Source organism: Phodopus roborovskii, unplaced genomic scaffold (assembly GCF_943737965.1).
Source record: "Phodopus roborovskii unplaced genomic scaffold, PHOROB, whole genome shotgun sequence".
In the NCBI taxonomy this organism is placed as follows: domain Eukaryota; kingdom Metazoa; phylum Chordata; class Mammalia; order Rodentia; family Cricetidae; genus Phodopus; species Phodopus roborovskii.
This window is the reverse complement of record NW_026126459.1, coordinates 1,294,753-1,312,370: the sequence shown is the minus strand read 5'-3', so window position 1 is coordinate 1,312,370 and position 17,618 is coordinate 1,294,753. Positions and strand designations below refer to the sequence as shown.

At 47.1% G+C, this 17,618-nt stretch overlaps 2 protein-coding genes across 2 annotated transcripts; both read right to left on the bottom strand.

The window, feature by feature from the left end:
• Nucleotides 1–851: 851 nt before the first annotated feature.
• Gpaa1 (glycosylphosphatidylinositol anchor attachment 1) lies at nt 852–4,190 on the bottom strand. The gene is made up of 12 exons (XM_051189204.1): nt 4,070–4,190; nt 3,634–3,813; nt 3,439–3,550; nt 3,084–3,231; nt 2,902–3,003; nt 2,616–2,812; nt 2,346–2,542; nt 2,107–2,260; nt 1,842–1,937; nt 1,528–1,718; nt 1,271–1,441; nt 852–1,163 (listed from the first exon to the last, which is right to left on the bottom strand). The coding sequence occupies exons 1-12, from the start codon at nt 4,141–4,143 to the stop codon at nt 920–922; spliced, it is 1,866 nt and encodes a 621-aa protein (XP_051045161.1). The 5' UTR covers nt 4,144–4,190; the 3' UTR covers nt 852–919.
• A 1,011-nt stretch (nt 4,191–5,201) lies between these two features.
• Nucleotides 5,202–6,889, bottom strand: Exosc4 (exosome component 4). The gene is made up of 3 exons (XM_051189203.1): nt 6,716–6,889; nt 5,699–5,905; nt 5,202–5,607 (listed from the first exon to the last, which is right to left on the bottom strand). Exons 1-3 carry the CDS (start codon nt 6,884–6,886, stop codon nt 5,248–5,250), a joined length of 738 nt encoding a protein of 245 aa, XP_051045160.1. The 5' UTR covers nt 6,887–6,889; the 3' UTR covers nt 5,202–5,247.
• Between the last annotated feature and the right edge of the window lie 10,729 nt (nt 6,890–17,618).

Here is a 17,618-nt window from a genome sequence, read left to right as displayed (position 1 = left end):
AGTGTCCAAGAGGAGGGTCCTGAGTTGGCACCTCTAGACCTGCTGCTTGTTTTTTTGTTTAGTCTTTGGCCAAGGCATTCTTGCCTACCAATATTGTCCCCAGCCCAGGCCCCAAAGTTTCTGACATGGTCCTGACATCACTAACAGTCATTTCTTTCAACCACAAAAGGCACAATAGCTCCTTCCGTAGATCCTGTCACAACAGCCTGCTTCCTTCTGTGCTGGCCTGTCAGTGTCCCAGTGCTTTGGGGATCGCCTTTCTCATTCTATTGTTTCTGGGTACTGGCTAGACTTTGAGTACCACCTCTTTCTACCATGCTGAGTTCTGCCTCAAGTGGCATCTCACCTTGGCTTGTGCTACTATAACTAAGTGGAGACTGGTGTTCCTTCTACTTCATATACAGCCCACACTAAAGTTCTAGCCTTGACTAGAAACACTGCTTAAACCCTGAGCCTCCTAAAACTCCAGCTTCTTTGTCCTCTCAGCTCAGACTAAAGATGATGTTGTGTGGTCTCTGGGTGTCTCAGCTCCTGTCAGGTTCTCAAAAACCCTGGTTGCAAATTATCTTATGCCCCAAAATTGTTTCTAGCACTGAAGAGTACTGCATGGAAATGCCTGGGCCTGGATACCCACCCTGCAGGACTGTGTGCAGTTGGGAGTGGCTTTGCACTTACTTGTCCCTTCAGAGTCTACCTGAAACTCTCTAGATGTTGATGGGGCCAGGCTCCCACTTCAGTCATCAGGATAGAGGCACCAGGGTAGCTCCACCAGAGAGGTGAGTAGGAATGCCTAGCCAATTGCTAGGGGCTCCTTCTAGACAGTGGGCCGAGATCTCAAACAACACAATAGAAACAGAGAACTTATTTATTTCCCAGGAGGAGGTAGAACAGAGGCTCAGGGATCCCTGTTCCAGAGATCTTACTTCCAGAAAAGAACATTCCAGAAAAGCAGCCAGCAGGGATATAGACCCAAGGCTAGTATTGGGAAGAGGAGGGCACCATAGGTGTAATGCTCCAGCACACCCTGAGCCAGTGCTGTCAAAAAGAGCTGCCAGCCCTCCGCCAGAGATAGTGGTACTTCCTGCAGCTCCTGCCACAGGAACAGGCTACCAAGGAGTGTGACTGCTGGGCTTGTCATCACCAACAGGGCAGCAAAGAGTGGCCTGAGTGGAAGGATAACATTTAAGCATGTACTGTGGTGAATGCCAGAAAGAGTTAGCTCTGGTGAGGGGTAAAGGTACTGGTGGAGAAAAGGTTGACCAGCACATACCGGGGTCCATTGGGCTTGGTGAGTGCAGCAGCAGGTACCATGGTAGCTGCCAGCAGGAAGCCCAGGGAGAAATTAGTGAGAGCAATGCAACCCAGTTGCAGTGCTAGGTAGATCAGGGCCACCAGCTTCAACGCCATCCAGCCTCTGTCTGGGACCTGTGAGCTGATCACTCTATAAGGTAAGAAGTTCAAGGGTAACCCAGAAGCCATCTAAGTATCCTGGGGGGCCACCTCCACCTGTTCAGCCCAGCTGCTCACCGGTGGGTGTTGTGTGGAAGGGCTAGGCCAGCCACATAAATCGCTAGCAGTGTCAAGACAACAGCCTCAGCTTCAGCCACTGGAAAATGCTGAGCAGCTACATGTTGGCCCAGCACAGGCAGAACATAGAGGGCCAAACCCATGGCCTGAGAGATCAGTAGGGGTGCCATAAGTGAGGCCAGGCCCATACCCTGCAGAATACATGGGGATTTCAGAGTTAGTCAAAAGCATAGGGGAAGAAGCAAAGACTCATAGGATCCCTTCAGCTGAGGCCATTAGAAATCCACTCTAACAGCAATGGAGTATAATGTCACCTGTGTGGCCAAGGGTGGAGACCCAGGGCCAGGAGCCTTCCCAGCTTCCTCAGGGCTCACTCCAGCTTCATGCAACTGCATCCACAACTCCAGGGCATGGACCAAGTCAAGGACCCCAACAAGACCTTGGATGGGATTTGCTAGATGGGAGATCATGGGCTCACTTCCCCACCCCCATAGCAGAATGAAGGACTCTCCCCAGTTTATAGTTAAAGGGATCTGAGGCTGGCCACAAGTGAGTAGTGAGAATGAGGGTGGAGGATATCTTAAGTCCAAGGACGAGGAGCAAGAAGCCAGTGGCAGGCATGTAGAGCCCAATGGAGACAAAGCGGGAGAGGGCTGGCAGCAGGTAGAAGAAGAATGACTGGTGTAGACGCTCCAGGAGGTGGTTGAGTTTGCGGAACATGCCCTCCAGAGCCCTGTCAGGAACAGTTAGGTCAGGGTCAGACATCTCTCGCCCCAGCTGGACACTGTCTCGAACATGAAAGGGATCTGGATACTTACTTGCCCACTGCCACCAAATCATACTTGTATTGGCGGAAGCTATTGATGCCACGAAGGGTTAGGGCCTCCACTCGGTAGCGCAGGAAGAGACCATGAGGGCCATGGGGCTGGCCAGAGGCCTGCCGCAGAACCATGAGTAGCAGTGTCTGCAGACCCTGCAAAGGCCCTTCGAGTGATGTCCAGTCCTGGGGCTGCAGCTTTGGAGGCATAGAGAGAGGATCAGATTTACTCCTTATCATAGGCCCCATGCTCCCAAGCAGGTGGTCCCACCTTGCCCTGGAGTGTGCATAACAGCCCCCCTTTCTGGCAGAATGTCTGGAAGAGGTTCAGCAGATCAAGGTTGGGCAGCTGACCATTGAGTCCCTCTACAGTCACATCAAGACTGGTGACCACATCACTGCTCAGCTCTAGGGCCACAGCTGCCTGAATGGCTCCAGCCCTTCCCTGCAGAGGAGATGACTGTATGCCTGTAGGAGCAAGCAATGAGCACTAGAAGGGACACTAGTAAGCATAGTTGACAGGAGAGACCTAAGAGAAAGATAAGAGAAACACCTACCTGTAACATTAATATCATGGTAGGCTTCAAGCCAAGCCTCAGTGCCCACAAGATCATGCTCTGTTACCAGGAAGATTATATCTTTGGCCCAGTAAATCTGCCCTGGAAGCCAAAGGTAGGGTCAGCAGGGCCTGGGGCACTGGTCAAATAAACCCTCCCTGACCATAACCCTAGAGCCTCACCTCGGAAATGGGCAGCAAGTGCCAACAGCAGCCCCACAGCCTGGTTATTTGTAGAGTCTGGACCACAGGGTACAGTAAGTACAAGAGACTCGGTGCTGGCAGCACGTGGGGCCCGCAGGATGCCATACACATTGGTACCTGACACCATCTGTGCAGTGTTGGTGGAAAAGCCTCAGCAGACCCTACAGAAGACAGGCTAACGCCTGCCTTCTTTCTGGCACCACAACGCCCACAACCAGAGGTTTTCAGACCATCCCTCCCACTGAGTTTCTTGGTTCCAGGGCACTTCGACACCGGGCCCAGGCCACCCATCTAAAGTGCTTTTCTCCCAGGCACACCCCCTTTCCCTCCATACATAGCGCTCGTGGGTCTCATCTGGGAAGGGCAGTTTGCGGGAGAAGCTCTGAGTGTAGACCTCCAGCCCTACGGATCCCATCGACCGCTCCAGCCAGGCCACTGGCAAAGTCCTGGAGACACAAAGATAAACTCAGAACAGTGCTCCCTGGTCATGGCCGCCCCTGATGTCCCCAGCCCTCTGCTAGGTACTCACCCTGACTTCCTACGGTGCGCAGCGAAGTCCCTGGCAAAGCTTCGGGCGCGTTCTCCGCCTACAAACTGCTCCTCCACCATGGTGGAGCCCATGGCGTTCTCCGACATGTAAGTGCGCTGGGTTAGGGGCGGGAAAGCCAACGCCAAAAACCAGGCGATACCAGACACGTAGCTCAGAACGCTGCGAGAGAGCACAGAGGGGCCCCCGAATTAGCTCCACCTGGGACGCCCCCTCGTGACTTCCATCACTGTCCCAGGGGGTCGACTGGATGGCCCAAGCCATTAAGATCCCAAGGCACTGTATCAGGGATGGATCGGGACCAGAGTTCAGAGCCTGAGTGACGCCTGCAGAGAGGGGCCAGTCACCGGAGCATTAGCCAAGAGCAGACCCACAGCCGTTCAGGTTCCCGGGAGTCCCGCCCCCGTACTGCCCTCACCAGAGCGGAGTATTCAGGCGCAAGATGAAGCGGGCAAGCGCGCGCCGGCGCACCGGGTCTGACAGGAGCCCCATGGCCCGGGCGGGGGCTCCCCTCAGGCGGCCACCAGGTCCTTCTAGCGCTCCCGGCTGCGGTCAGACCTGGTGCCCTGTGCAGTCTTTACTTCCGGTCCCAGGGTCCGTCACGTTTATACGCATGGTAGTGGTAGAAATCGCTGGGAATCAGGCTTTGCGCATGCCTAAACTGCAGTAGGCTGGATGTGATCACGGCAGTGGGCGGAGCCAGAACCTGGGGCTGTGGAATCGCTGACGAGCAGCCTCTGAAGGGCAAGATCCTGGCAGAGCTGTAGAGCCGCTATGTGTCAGCCTGAATGTTCTCAGTTTGAGAAGGCTGTGTGTAACGCAGGTGGGTGGAGAACGAAAGGTTAACCTAAATGCCTTCTGAATTGAGATGTGAATGATTGTGTTGTAGAACATAAGGGCCCCACATGACCTGAGTATCAGGCATTGAATCATTCCTATGGATGTCTAGAACCTTAATACAGTGGGCTCACCTCAGTGGTGTCTCGAGTGGTGGGCCCAGAATCAAAGGGTTCAGGCTCCCTTTTTATAGAGAAAGATGGCAATCAGCATACATGCATGGGACATGTTTGAGAGATCACCCAGGTGTAACCTGTTCTTTGGATGAAAAAACCATAGAATGACTTGGAAAGAGCCCAGACTGTCTGTTGGCCAAGTATGACCTGGGCAGGACCGTTTATCTGGAACCATCTGTTCCAGGGTTGGGGACCATTTCCTTGATGTGGGCCACAACCTGGGAGAGACTCACTTCAGTTTATTTCACAAAAGATTGATGATTCAGTTACCAGCCCTATTTAACAGAGTCAGCCTAGCATGACCACTAGCCCCATCGCCATAGTAACTTTCTTGTTCTCATAATTTCTGTTCTTTCCTCCCATGTCAATGTCCATTTTTTATGATTTTCTATATTCTGCTTGCAAGAATTATTCTCCTGCCCCTTTCCCACATCCTTACTCTACAGATTAAAGTCTTTTATTTCTTTCACCATGTAGGGACATAATCTGCTCTGCAGGGGCTCTGAGCTGCTCTGAAGTGCTGTATAATAAGGTGTGTACAGTAAAGGAACAGGCCTTTATTCTGGATATGGGTGGTTGGCACTCAGTCCCCCAGTAAGATAGAGGCCTCCTGCACATGCTGCCGGACTACATGATCCAGCAGAGTGTGCACATCTCGGGCTGCCTGGGCAGCAGCCTCTAGAACCTGCTCCAAGTGGTCTTCATGCAGCCTTGAATCCATCTCAAGCAGTGCAATCTGGCCCGAGGCTGGCAACAGGGCCAGGGCTAGCTGGGGCCCTCCAGCTGCTTCCTCCACATGGCTGAGGTCTGACAGTGCTGTGCCATCCACAAAACCAGCTGAGCATGCACATACAAAGTCCCGCATGGGTATCCCAGCATCCATCACTGCCAGCGTGGCTGCATTCACACATGCTGCGTAGGTTCCACCATCTGCTTGCAGCACCTGCAGGGGCATCAGGACATTAGACTCACATCTCAATTCACACTGAGCCCATCCCTGGTGGTGGAGGGGTTTGAGGCTGGAGGTAGCTCACCTGCACATAGACGTCAATCTGAGAGCGTGGGTGCAGCTGTGTGAGGATAGCTGCCTCAAAGGTCTGGCGTAGTTGCAGCCCCATCTCACAAGACTTACGGTCCCCATGAGGCCTCCGCTTGCGCTCACCGGTGCTGAAGGTTGCTGAACTATACTGACAGTTCACTAGGGCCCGGTCAGGCAAGGCTCGAGACCTGGAGCCCCGGATCTGGAGGAGAAATGAATACATGAGCCAGGCCTACCTCCTGGGTCACACTCAATCCATGTGACTCAATCTTTCTCCTCCTCTTCCTCTAGTGCTTCAGAAAGCAGAAGCTACTTTGCTTCCAAATCCTAGCTGGAGGGAGGATTTTCAGCCTAAACCATGTATCGCCTTTGAACTCTTTGTTCTACAATAGCTCCATTTCCTCTCAAAGTATTCCCATTGTGGCCACTACATTTACAAACATCTGATCCGTGTCACCTACACACTAACAATTTACTTACTTACTAGGGGCTCCCCATTACATGTAAAAGAAAATGTCAATCTCCTTGACCTTCAAAGCCTTGGGTCCTCACCCCCTTGGTAACTACTCAACTTTATTTGATCTGTTGCCTCTCTACCTACCAATAGTGGGCCCTGATGTGTTCTATACCTGTCATCCTGCCTTCCACCTAGAAAGCTGAGTTTTCATATAGCAAGCAAACTGTAAAATGTACTTGTTTTGCTGGCCTTGATACAGCACTGAGACACAGCAATAAAGGAAGACAATTTCACCAAGAGTCCCTGATTTGGGAGTTTATATTCCAGTAGAGAAAGAAGTGACGCGGAAGACTCAGTAAAAATCGATGTACTTAGTAAGCGCAGACAGGCAAGGAAGAGTGCTGTAGTGGCCTGTGACACTTCTTCCCGCCAAGAAGTCAGAATAATGAGCTGAGAAAAGAGGGAGTGAGTGGAGCTTCGCCAGGCCGGCTGAGGCATCTCAGAGACTATGAGGGCTCATTGGGGGTAGGAGCCAGCGCCTGGCCTCTTACTCGCCTCGTGAGGCCCGTAGACCACCGCCAACACCTTAGTGTTGCCTTGCTCGATGTAAGCCGAGCCGTCGGCCTGCGCAAACACGCCCATACGCGCTTGGATCTTGCGCAGCTCACCCGCGCGCCGACCGTCTATCCGGTAACCCTGGTCCGACAGCAGCTCCAATCCGGCCATGTTGTGCGATCCTCGCTCCGCCTCCGAGAGCACGTTTTAGGACTTCGGCTTCCACGACCGTCGGCTTCCGGCGGTCCGTTCCTTTTTCGGATTCGGTAAACTACAGTTTCCGGAGAACTATTCCCTTTCCGGTCCGATGGAACTACAGCTCCCGGCATTCTCGACTTTCTAAATGTCCGGTTCTGGCCGGGAACAGAAGGCCGCAGCAGAGCCTTTTTGGGTTCGGTAAAGGAGGAAAGTCCCTGAAGACGGCCTTCTCTTTCCGGACGTCTTCGGCTTGTTGGAGACTCTCTTCCCAGTAGAGACATTTTTTGGTCTTTCTTATTTTTTAATTGCATATCTTTATTTTTAGTGTATGAATGTTTTACTTGCATTTATGTCTGTTCTCCACGTCTGTGCCTCGTCCTGTGGAGGTCAGTAGAGGCATCAGATCCTCTGAAAGAGGAGTTAGAGGTTGCTGTGACCCACTGTATGAGTGCTGGGTGGGAATCGAACCTGCGTCCTCTGCATTTCTTTGGTCTTTTCGTTCGTGTAGTTTTTACAGTGGTCAGTTTAACCAAGTTTTTGGTTTTGTTTTTTGTTTTGTTGTTATTTCAAGACAGGGTTTCTCTGTGTAGGTCTGGCTGTCTCTGAACTCAGTTTCTCTCTACGCCAGGCTGGCCTCGAACTCAAAGATCCACCCTGTCTCTGCCACCACCATGCGTACACGTGATTATTTTCTTTGTGGAGCAGATTTTAGTTTCTTTTGTATTTCTTTGTTTCATTTGTTTGATTAAATCCTTAACTTTCCCACCCTTACCGTGACCAGAAATTTTCTCTATCTCGTGAATGCAAGTACAAAATGCCCGCAATTGTATGTGCAGCAATATGGCTGTATAACAGCTTTTGGAGTTCTATTTTTTAAGATAGGATCCTTTAGTAGTCATCTTTTTCGGAGTGTTTTTCACTCAGAAGACATGAAATCCGATAGTCCTGAGGTTTCTTTGCTGTTGCTTTTTGGAATCTGTGTGTGTATCTCAGGTTATTTGCTGTCATGGTTGCTTTTTTGAGTCTTTATTTCAGGTTGGCCTTGAACTGGCAGTCTTCCTACCAGAGCCTTCCTAGTGCTGTGACTATAAGTGGGGCCCACAACATCTAGCATTGTATTTTTGTTGTCTGCCTCATACCCATGGGTAGATATAGCAGGTTGTATTCCCGCCATGTCCTCTTAAACTGCCCCATGTGTCCCAGAGGCACTGTTCCTAGTGGAGGGCTTCTGAGTCTGGATTCTAAGTGTGTTATCTTTTCTCACTCACAGTAAATAATAATGTGTGGTTGTTTGTGGTGTGTGTGTGTGTTTTAAGATAAGGTCTTGTTATAGCCCCAGCTGGCTTAGAACCCAGAGATCCTGCTGCCTCTGCATGCTTGGTACTCCACCACACCTGGCAATGAAAAAAAATTATTAGCTATTTGTGTTTGTGCTGGCATGCAGAGGTCAGAAGACAACTTTGTGGAATCAGTTTTTTCTTCCCAACTTTATATGGGTTCTAGAGATTGAATTTAGGTTGTCAGACTTGGTGGCGAGTGTCTTTATCCGATGGCCTATCTCCCTAATGTTGATGTTTTTTTTTTTTTCTTTTTTCTTTTATTTAATTTTATATAACAAAGTCCAATTAAATGAAAACAAACATTTATACACAATATTTGGGAATTTGGGCGTCGTTCTTTCCAAACTACTTCCTGCTGGTAAGGGGCGCTGTCATGGGGGATTCGAAGAAGATTCAGATATCCTGGCTGTAGTCTGTAGGGCTGTTTTGTCCAGCTGTTTGAATGTAGGATAACCTGGTACTCTGTTTCAGGCGGTCTGGCGTGATCAAACCTCATTAGTCTGGAAGGAATCCACGTCTTTTCATTTTCTGTGGAAACAAAAATAGAAATCCTTTTCCCCAGTAACTTGTCCTTCAACTCTGGCCAATAGCCGTCGGTAGAGCGATGTTGTTGTTATAAAGATAATACAGATGCATAGAAGGGAAGCTGGGGTGAAATACCCTTCAGATGGGCTGTATTAGGAGAGCTTGGCATCATTGTCACAGACTGCAATGATGAGGGCCTGAAAGGGGAGAATGAACATTCAAAGTGTTTGTTCTGGAAAGATGGGTGTATGCGTAGCATGACAGGGGCCCTGAAGGGAAAGAGTATTCAGTTCTGAAGGAATAGGAGAGTTAGAACATCACACCAGCCAGGTGTGGTGGTGCACACCTTTAAGCTCAGCACAGCAGAGGCAGGCGATCTCTGTGAGTTTAAGGCTAGCCTGAACTACAGATCAAGCAAATTCCAGGATAGGCTCCAAAGCTACAAAAGAAATCCTGTCCTGAAAAATAAATAAATCCTGAGGCAACCTGTGGTGCACTAGAAAAACAACCCGATCAATCAGGGACAGCAGGCGCTGGGGCCACCCAGGGTGCTGAACAAAGGCTGCTGAGGGTCAAGGGTGAAGATGGCTCATTCAAGCTGCATCAGCAGGGGCTGACTCCTATTATCTGGTGCTCAGCCATCATGGAAGCACAACCACAGTGATGGGGTTGTTGGAACTGTTGTATTACAGTCCCTGTCATAGACCATTTCTCCAGCCCAACACAGTATATCCAGCTTATCTGCTTTCTTGTAGGGAAATGTTGACAATCCTTTCACTGAGGTGTGGGGTCCATGTCCCCCCATACTGGTCTTGTATGTCTTGGTAAGTTCGTGTTTGGGACCCAACCAGCCTCTCTTCTAAGTATTATATATACTCAGTTCACTGTTTTAAGTTTGAATAATGACATGCATTTCTTTATGCACTAAACAGGCTGTATGATGTGGGCTGCAGGTGAAAAGGGTGAGCTCTTTGCTAATGATCATAATCACTATGAAACAGATACCATGAGGAGAGGTGCTGGGTGTGTGGGGGAGGGGGATCTCCTTTCCTTCCTTCCTTTCTTCCTTCCTTCCTTCCTTCCTTCCTTCCTTCCTTCCTTCCTTCCTTCCTTCCTGTGGACACAATGTCCTTTCTATTGGACTGAACTGACTGAGTCTGGAATATACACAGCTGGAAATGTAAGACTAACAAGACGTTAGGTCAGAGATTGTTCCCTGCTCTACTTCCCAGAAATCAGGCCAGAGAGTAAGCTGCTATGACCCTACAACTATCAGAATTCTTTCCCTCTCCTTCTAGACATAAGACAACTTGGAGTTACTGCTAAACTTTATTTTTTAATTTTATTTATCTGGGGAGAGACTGTGTATGTTCCTGCCACAGTGTGGGCATGGAGATCATCAGAGTTCTGGGATTAAAGGCAGGTGCCACTACCAGCCAGCACCTCAGGAAATTTAAAGGCCCTCTACCTCATTGTGTGGTACCAGTCTCAGCAACTTCAAATAGCAAGAATGACACTGGTCAGTCTAAGTTGTCCAAAGGAGCTTGGTGGCTGCTGCTGCTTACAGCTCCATAGAGTCCTCTCCTTGTCTCCTAGTAAAGGTGTCTCTCCACCCTTAGGAACAAGGACCTCAATTTGGCATCATCAGTTGCCCCCCCCCCATTCCTCTGACCCTGGACTGTAGCTGCAGAACATATACATGGATAGACCTAGGATTCAGGGACCTTATCAGTCTTCTTGTTGCTGCTATAATCTAATGCCTGACCAAAAGCAGGCTTGGGGGACACTTTGACTCAGTTTGAGAGGATGATGCCCACCATGGCAGGAAGGTATAGTGGGGAGTTCATGTGGCAGGAGAACAGAGCTTGAACTTTTTACATCTTGGTCGAAAAGCAGAGCAATAAAACTGCCAGTACACACCTGGCTTCTCCCCTCTTTCAATGTGGGGTCCCAGCCCATGGGAAGGTGTGCCCATCTCAGGGTGAATTACCTCTTCAGTAATCCTTTCTGGAAGTGCTTATCAGAAACACTACTGAAAGGGTGCCTTGATATGACTTTTAAAAAAAAGATCTCCTCTCTCTCTCTCTCTCTCTCTCTCTCTCTCTCTCTCTCTCTCTCTCTCTCTCTCTCTCTCTCGTGTGTGTGTGTGTGTGTGGGTATGTGTGTGTCTGTATGTCTATGTATTCGTGCCCTATTGTCTGAGAATGCCCACAAAGTTCAGAAAAGAGTATCAGATACCCTGGAGCTAGAGTTATAGGCAGTTGTGACCACCAAACATGGGTGCTGGGAACTGAACTCTGGTCTCCAAGAGTATCAAATACTTTTACCTGTCATCTCTCTAGATTTTTCTTAATCCAACCAAGTTGACAATCAAAATTATTCATCATGGGGCCTACCACTTGTACAAATCTGTGGGCTGTGTTAGGGATGCAGTTTGCTAGGAGGCCTCAGAACTCAGGGGATAATTGTACTCCTGGCTGAGGGGGACTTAGATTGAAATCAAAGGTAGCAAGGGAAAAAGTTTATGAGGTGAATGCTAAAAGAAGCCATGTATGGCTTTCAGAGGCCTCTCAATTTATGCTCACCTGTCATTCCTCCAACAAGTTGGGACAACAAGTGTTGAGATGTTTGAGATGCTTTTCTGCCAGGAAGGCCTATGGAGACTGAGTGCTGGGGTTTTAGTGCACTTCTGTGTAGGCATGCTCTGCTGGGCAGGCACCCAAATCCCCAACCTCAAGTAGGAAAGCTTCTGTCTAGCATGAGCTGTATTTGTTTGTACAAACAATTGAGCCACTCTTACCAGGAAGTGGTGGACATCTCACAGAGCTGCATGCCCAGACACATGCGTTCTGAAGAGTGTTGTCAGGCCTGCTGTATAGGCTCCTTTTTTACCACACCCTCTAAGAATAGGGAAAGTTGTAGATCTAGAATTTAGCAAGTAAAAGTAATCCAACAAGCAGTAAAAACTTAAAGTTGTGAAATAAAACAAAAACAATGTTATCTAACTGCCTAATGTGATTATCACATCCCTTACCCTTTTTAGATGTATGCTCTGACAGCCTCTGAAGACAATACTTTTATGATAACACCTGCTACATATAGAAAGTAACTCAATTTTCCTTCTAAAACATTCAATAGTCATCTGTTGGTTTTTCGAGACAGGGTCTCATGGTGATCTCAAACTTGCGCTATAGCTGAGGTGACCTTAATAATTCTTTTTTTCTTTTTGATATAGTTTTAAACAATTATACATGGCATTATGATTATAAATCCCCAGTATCCCATTACTTTCCCACACTCTTGCTAATGCCCTTCCTTCGTCCCAGTCAGGGACTGCTCCCTTACAGAGACCCCCTACTGAGATTAGCTCACTTGCTTCTTCATTCAGCTTTATGTAATAAAAGCCCTGAGTTTCTGGGCCACTGGTTCACCTCTAACAGAGTGCATGTCCCGCCCAATCCTAGCTTTTCTATATGTGTACCTGTGGTTTCTTCATTTCCTGTCACTCCGGTCAGGTCAACCCAAAAGCTGTGCAGGTTGTGACAATACATACACCAAATAATTGCTTTAAGATAAAAATTTCCTTTAATGAATTTATTAATATTGCAAGAGCTGCAAATGCTCTTAACTCTGAGCCAGCTCCATACCATGGGCATCTCAGAACTTTTAGAGCTAGGTACAATGACACACACCTGTAATCTCAAGTGCTTGTAATCAGAATTTCAAGGTATTATTCCTCAGTAGGGGGTTTCTGTAGCAATCACAGGCTGCTGGCATCCAGGAGGAAGAAACTATGTTTTAGACTTTCTGTACATACTGTTGTCAGCGTCTGCATATGGACCAGGGGAAGGCCTTGCCATTCCCAGGAGTCTGAAGCACTGGGGTCCTTGACATGGCTATGCTGTGTCAACAATACACATTCACTCTGCCTTCATCCATTATCCATAACATAATTTTACAATTTTTGATGTTAAAAAGATTTAATATTGCTGAGTGCCTTAATCCCAGCACTAGGCTAGCCTGGTCTCCAGAGTGAATTCCAGGCTGCAAAAGCTGTTTGTTACACAGAGAAACCCTGTCTCGAAAAATAAAAATATTATTACTATTATTATTAGTGTGTTTTGTTTTGTTTTTGAGACAAGGTTTCTCTGTGTAGCAGGTCTGGCTTTCCTGGAACTCTTGTAGACCAGGCTGACCTAAAGAACTCAGTCAGAGATCCTCCTGCCCCTGCTTCCCGAGTGCTAGGTTTAAAGGTCTGAACCACCACTGCTTGGTTTGTGGTTAATTTTTTTTTGAGATAGGACCCTTTTATTATTAATCTTTATTTTATTTGCATCAGTGCTCTGCCTGCATGTATATCTGTGTGAAGGTGTCTGTCTCAGAGTGACAGATAGTTATGAGCTGCCATGTGGGTGGTGGGAATTGAACCTATATACTCTGGAAGAACAGTCAGTGCTCTTAACCATAGAGCCATCTCTTTAGCTCAGGACAAGGTCTTATCAGATAATCCCAGATAGTCTGGAATTTACTGTATAGAGCAGACTGGCTTCAAACTCAGAGATCTGTCTCTCCAGTGCTGGCATTAAAGACATGCACCACTATACCAGCCTTGTTAAGTGAGTGTGAGTGAGTGTGTGTGTGTGTGTGTGTGTGCAGGTTCCAATTAAGTCCAGCAGAGAGCATCATATCCCTTGAAAATGGAGTTACTGATGGTTGTGAGCCACCATGTGGGTGCTGGAAACCAGGCATGGGTCCTGTGCAAGAGCAGTAGTGTGCTCTTAATCCCTCAGTCACCTTTCTAGCACCACTTTACCTTTATTAAAGAGGAAAGAACATTTACATGTTAACAAGATGGATGTGCTTGTTTCTTTAACATAAAAAGCTACTACTTCTTGACTCTTTGACACTACAGTATGTAGAGTGTTGTCAGTGTTTTTCAGAGTTGACTTATATTTTGATAATTATCAATCCCGAGAAGCTACTTTTGATAAATATAGAATAAAAATAACAGAACTATATTGAGGAATTATTGGAAATTTTGTCCTGATCCCAAGCCAAATTAATTTTTTTTTTTTTGAAACTCAAGCCAGCAACTCAGTTTAAAATTAAATATTCTGGGTTGCTAAGTGAGATTGCTTAGCAAGTTAGCTTTACAGTTAGTCCAATGACCTAGGTTCAATCCTTTCCCAAGTGTAATCAGAGAAGGAAAGAACAAACTCCTGCAGCTTGTCCTGTGAACTGCACACTCACATAAGATGAATGAATGTGTTTTGGAGGCAACTGGCTAGATGGCTCAGTAGGTAAAAGCACTTGTTGCTAACACTAATGACCTGAGTTCAATCCCTGGGATCCAAGTGATAGAAGGAGAAAACAGACCTCCACATGTATGCTGTGCCAGGGCATGTACACTAAAACTACAAAAAACAACCATTCTGGGTGGATGTTTTAGTTAGGGTTTCTATTGCTGTGACAAAACACCATGACCAAAAAGCAAGTTGGACAGGAAAGGATTTATTAGGTTTACACTGTTCATCAGTGAAGGAAGACAGGGGAGTAACTCAAACAGGGCAGGATCCCAGAAGCAGGGGCTGTTGCAAAGGCTATGAAGGGGAGATGCTTACTGGCTTGCTTCCCCAGGGTTGGCACAACCCATCATGGCTGGGCATGGCCCTCCCCATTGATCACTAAATGAGAAAAGCTGGATCTCAAGGAGGCATTTCTTCAGCTGAGGCTCCTAACTCTGATGACTCTAGCTTGTGCCAAGTTGACACACAGAACCACCTAGTACAGTTGAGGTAATGGCTTAGGTGCTGAGTACTTGTAAGGTTAGATCCCAAAAAACTAAGTGTTGGGTAGATATGTCAGTCTGCCTGTAATTCTACCTAGAAGACAAGGGACAACATAGAGCAGGCTAGCAAGACTAGCTATCAATGAGCTCTGGGTTTGATTGAGAGCCCCTGTGAGACCCTGCTTCAATGACTAAAGTGAATGAGCAATTGAGGATGGTTCATTTATGACATCAACCTATGGTCTCCACATGCATGCACAGACATGTACATGTGCACCAACGGTTACATACACACACATGAATAATGGAAAAAGGAAAAAATACAGTCAAGCAGTCTAACACAATCCAAGCCAAAGATACATTAATTTGTGCTTCCATGCTGAGGGATGATAGCAAAATACTAAAATTCTTATTTTCTGTAATCAAGTGTTATATTCCTATAACTAAAGTTATGAAAACTAAGACTTTACAGGATGTTACAGGATGTTATTCCGATGCAATAAAACACTGCAATTCATAACATACTCAAATCTAAGTTGATGAATCTCAGTCAGTTTGTGCACGGTGTGGTGTGTGTGTAGAAGCTGTACTACAATCAGTCATAACCCACGGTTTTAAAAGCTGAGGTTTGGGACTGCAGAGATAGCTCAGATCACCAATGAAGAATACTTACTTGTTGCTCTTGCAGAAGACCTGGGTTTGGATCCCAGAACCCACATGGTGACTCTCAACCATCCTTACCTTCAGCTCTAGGCGTCACCCTCTTCTGACCTCCCTGGGTACTAGGCATGCACATAGTGCACATTCATATATTGAGGGGAAATATGCATATGCATAAATAAATGAATCTTTAAAAAAATTAAAGAAAAATAGAACTGATGTTTAGGTAAGTTGTGTCCAGGTAGTAGCTCTTACAGGTAAAATATTCTGTAAGATTTTATGACTTGGTGAAATTTGAAGAAACCTGATAATTTCTTTCTTACCTTGTGCATACCAGTCAAGTGGTTTAAGGGTGCTCTGGGTCTTCTTGTTTGTGACTAATCCTCCATTCTTCTTGAATTACCAATGCCCTTTGGCCAGTTCCATCAGCTCATGTTATAACATGTATCAGAAGAAGGCAGCTGTGTTCACAGATGCTGTTTCCACATCAGAACAGAATAACAGTTTAGTAAGAAATGACTGGTCTCATTGACCCCAAACTAAGTGCGCTCCAATATAACCTCAAGAAGCTGGGTCCCATGATCTGCAGATGATTCCTTGCAGAAGAATCAGAAATTCTAGGTCACCAATGGCTGCTCAGTGAATTTAAATCTAGCTTGAAATATTTGAAACTTTGTCTCAAATGTTCTCTTTTCACAGGGCCTCACTGTATAGCTCTAACTCTATAAGTAGACTAAGGTTGGCCTCTAACTCACAGAGATTTGCCTGTCTCTGCCTTCTTCCAGGAGTTGGGAGTAAAGGCATGTTCCGTCATGTCCAGCCGAGAACTGGCTTTGTAGACTAGGCTGGCTTTGAACTTACAGCGATCTACTCATATCTGCCTCTCAAGTACTGGGATTAAAGGCATGTGCTACCACATCAAGCAAAACATAATTTTAATGAGTATTAAAAAAATATGGCCATATATGGCCATATGAACCCTTTCCCAGGACCCCTACCTGAAAAGACCTGATCCTTTAACTTCACAGTCAGCCTGGCCCTGGACCAGTTCCTCTGAGTAGCAGAGATGCACCATGGCAGACAATGTCCCATGTATGTCCAGTAGGTTGTGCCACCATTCTATTAGGCTGTTCAGGAATTTGAGACAGTGAGTCCTGGTCATGGGCTCATTCTAGACACCACAGGCTATAAGGTAGGTTGTCCATGTAAAGTGCTATTCTATGGGTGGTAAGGTATTTGGGGACCTGGAATAGAGGTATTAGAAGAGGGAATACAAAAAGACAAGATCGTGTTCAGGGCAGGTAACATAACGGTATAAGAGTCAGAGTTCCTTGGTCTTCTCTGTACAGGTTGGGTAGTGGCAATCATACCAGCCAGATGTTACAATTTGGAACAGCCTTCAAAAGCCCATGCATTGAAGACAAGACTTGGTCCCTTATTTGGTTCTACTGGGAGGTTGTAAAACCTCTCAGGGGTGAGGCCTGATGAAAACAGATTGTTGAGGGCAAGTCTTTCAAGGAGATAAGGTATTCTGCCTTTCCTGTCTCATATCTTCGGTAGCAGGCTTTCTTTTGAACCACCAACCAGCTCCCAAATCATAACACAGAGACTTAGTATTAGTTATGAATGCTCACACACACACCCCACCCCTGTCCTAAGACAGGATTTCTCTGCGAAATGGAGCTGGCTGTTCTGGAACTCACTTTGTAAACCAGGCTGACCTCGAACTCATAGAGAGCCACTTGCCTCTGCCTTCCAAGTGCTGGGACTAAAGGCATGTGCAACCAATGTCTGACTTATGTTTCTTTTATTTTTTAAGACTGGATTTCTGTATTGCTTTGGAGCCTGTCCTGGAATTGGCCAGGCTGGCCTCAAACTCACAGAGATTTGCCTGCCTCTGTCTCCTGAGTGCTGGCTAGTGCTACCAACACCTGGATCATTCACTTTTTTTTTTTCTTTTTTTGTGGTTTTTCAAGACAGGGTTTCTCTGTGGTTTTAGAGGTGAAAGACCTGTGGAGGGCTTGGACCCTCACACCCTGACTCAGGAAAGGCGGCCCCCCAAATCACTCACAAGAAGCGGTCTTGATGCAAAAGCATGAGGTCTTTTATATTCCAGTGTACTGGGGTCCACAGCCATACTCCACATGGGGTAGAGGACTGGGAACCCTGTGTACAGGGTTCAGACAGCTTTTATAGGGTTACAACAAAGCCGGCACATCACAAACCAATCATCTCATAGCATCCAGTGTGGACCAATCAATTTGAACTATCCAAGCCCGCACTTAGTCCAGGAAGTCTGCTTTCACTAGGGCTTCTGGGTAGTGTGGCATGGCGCATTTCCTGTTCTCATTCACTCACAGGTGCTGTCGGTAAACCACCCTTAAACCACCCT

Bases quoted from the DNA above. Each gene is read 5' to 3' on its own strand.
- Gpaa1 (XM_051189204.1), bottom strand. From the start codon at position 4,143: ATGGGGCTCCTGTCAGACCCGGTGCGCCGGCGCGCGCTTGCCCGCTTC. The intron at 3,551-3,633 runs GTGAGTACCTAG...TTGTGTCTCCAG, and splicing joins GCGCACCGTAGGAAGTCAGG to GACTTTGCCAGTGGCCTGGC. The intron at 1,719-1,841 runs GTGACATTATAC...TGTATTCTGCAG, and splicing joins CTCCACCCTTGGCCACACAG to GGTATGGGCCTGGCCTCACT.
- Exosc4 (XM_051189203.1), bottom strand. From the start codon at position 6,886: ATGGCCGGATTGGAGCTGCTGTCGGACCAGGGTTACCGGATAGACGGT. The intron at 5,906-6,715 runs GCGAGTAAGAGG...TTTCTCCTCCAG, and splicing joins TGGTCTACGGGCCTCACGAG to ATCCGGGGCTCCAGGTCTCG. The intron at 5,608-5,698 runs GTGAGCTACCTC...ATGCCCCTGCAG, and splicing joins AGATTGACGTCTATGTGCAG to GTGCTGCAAGCAGATGGTGG.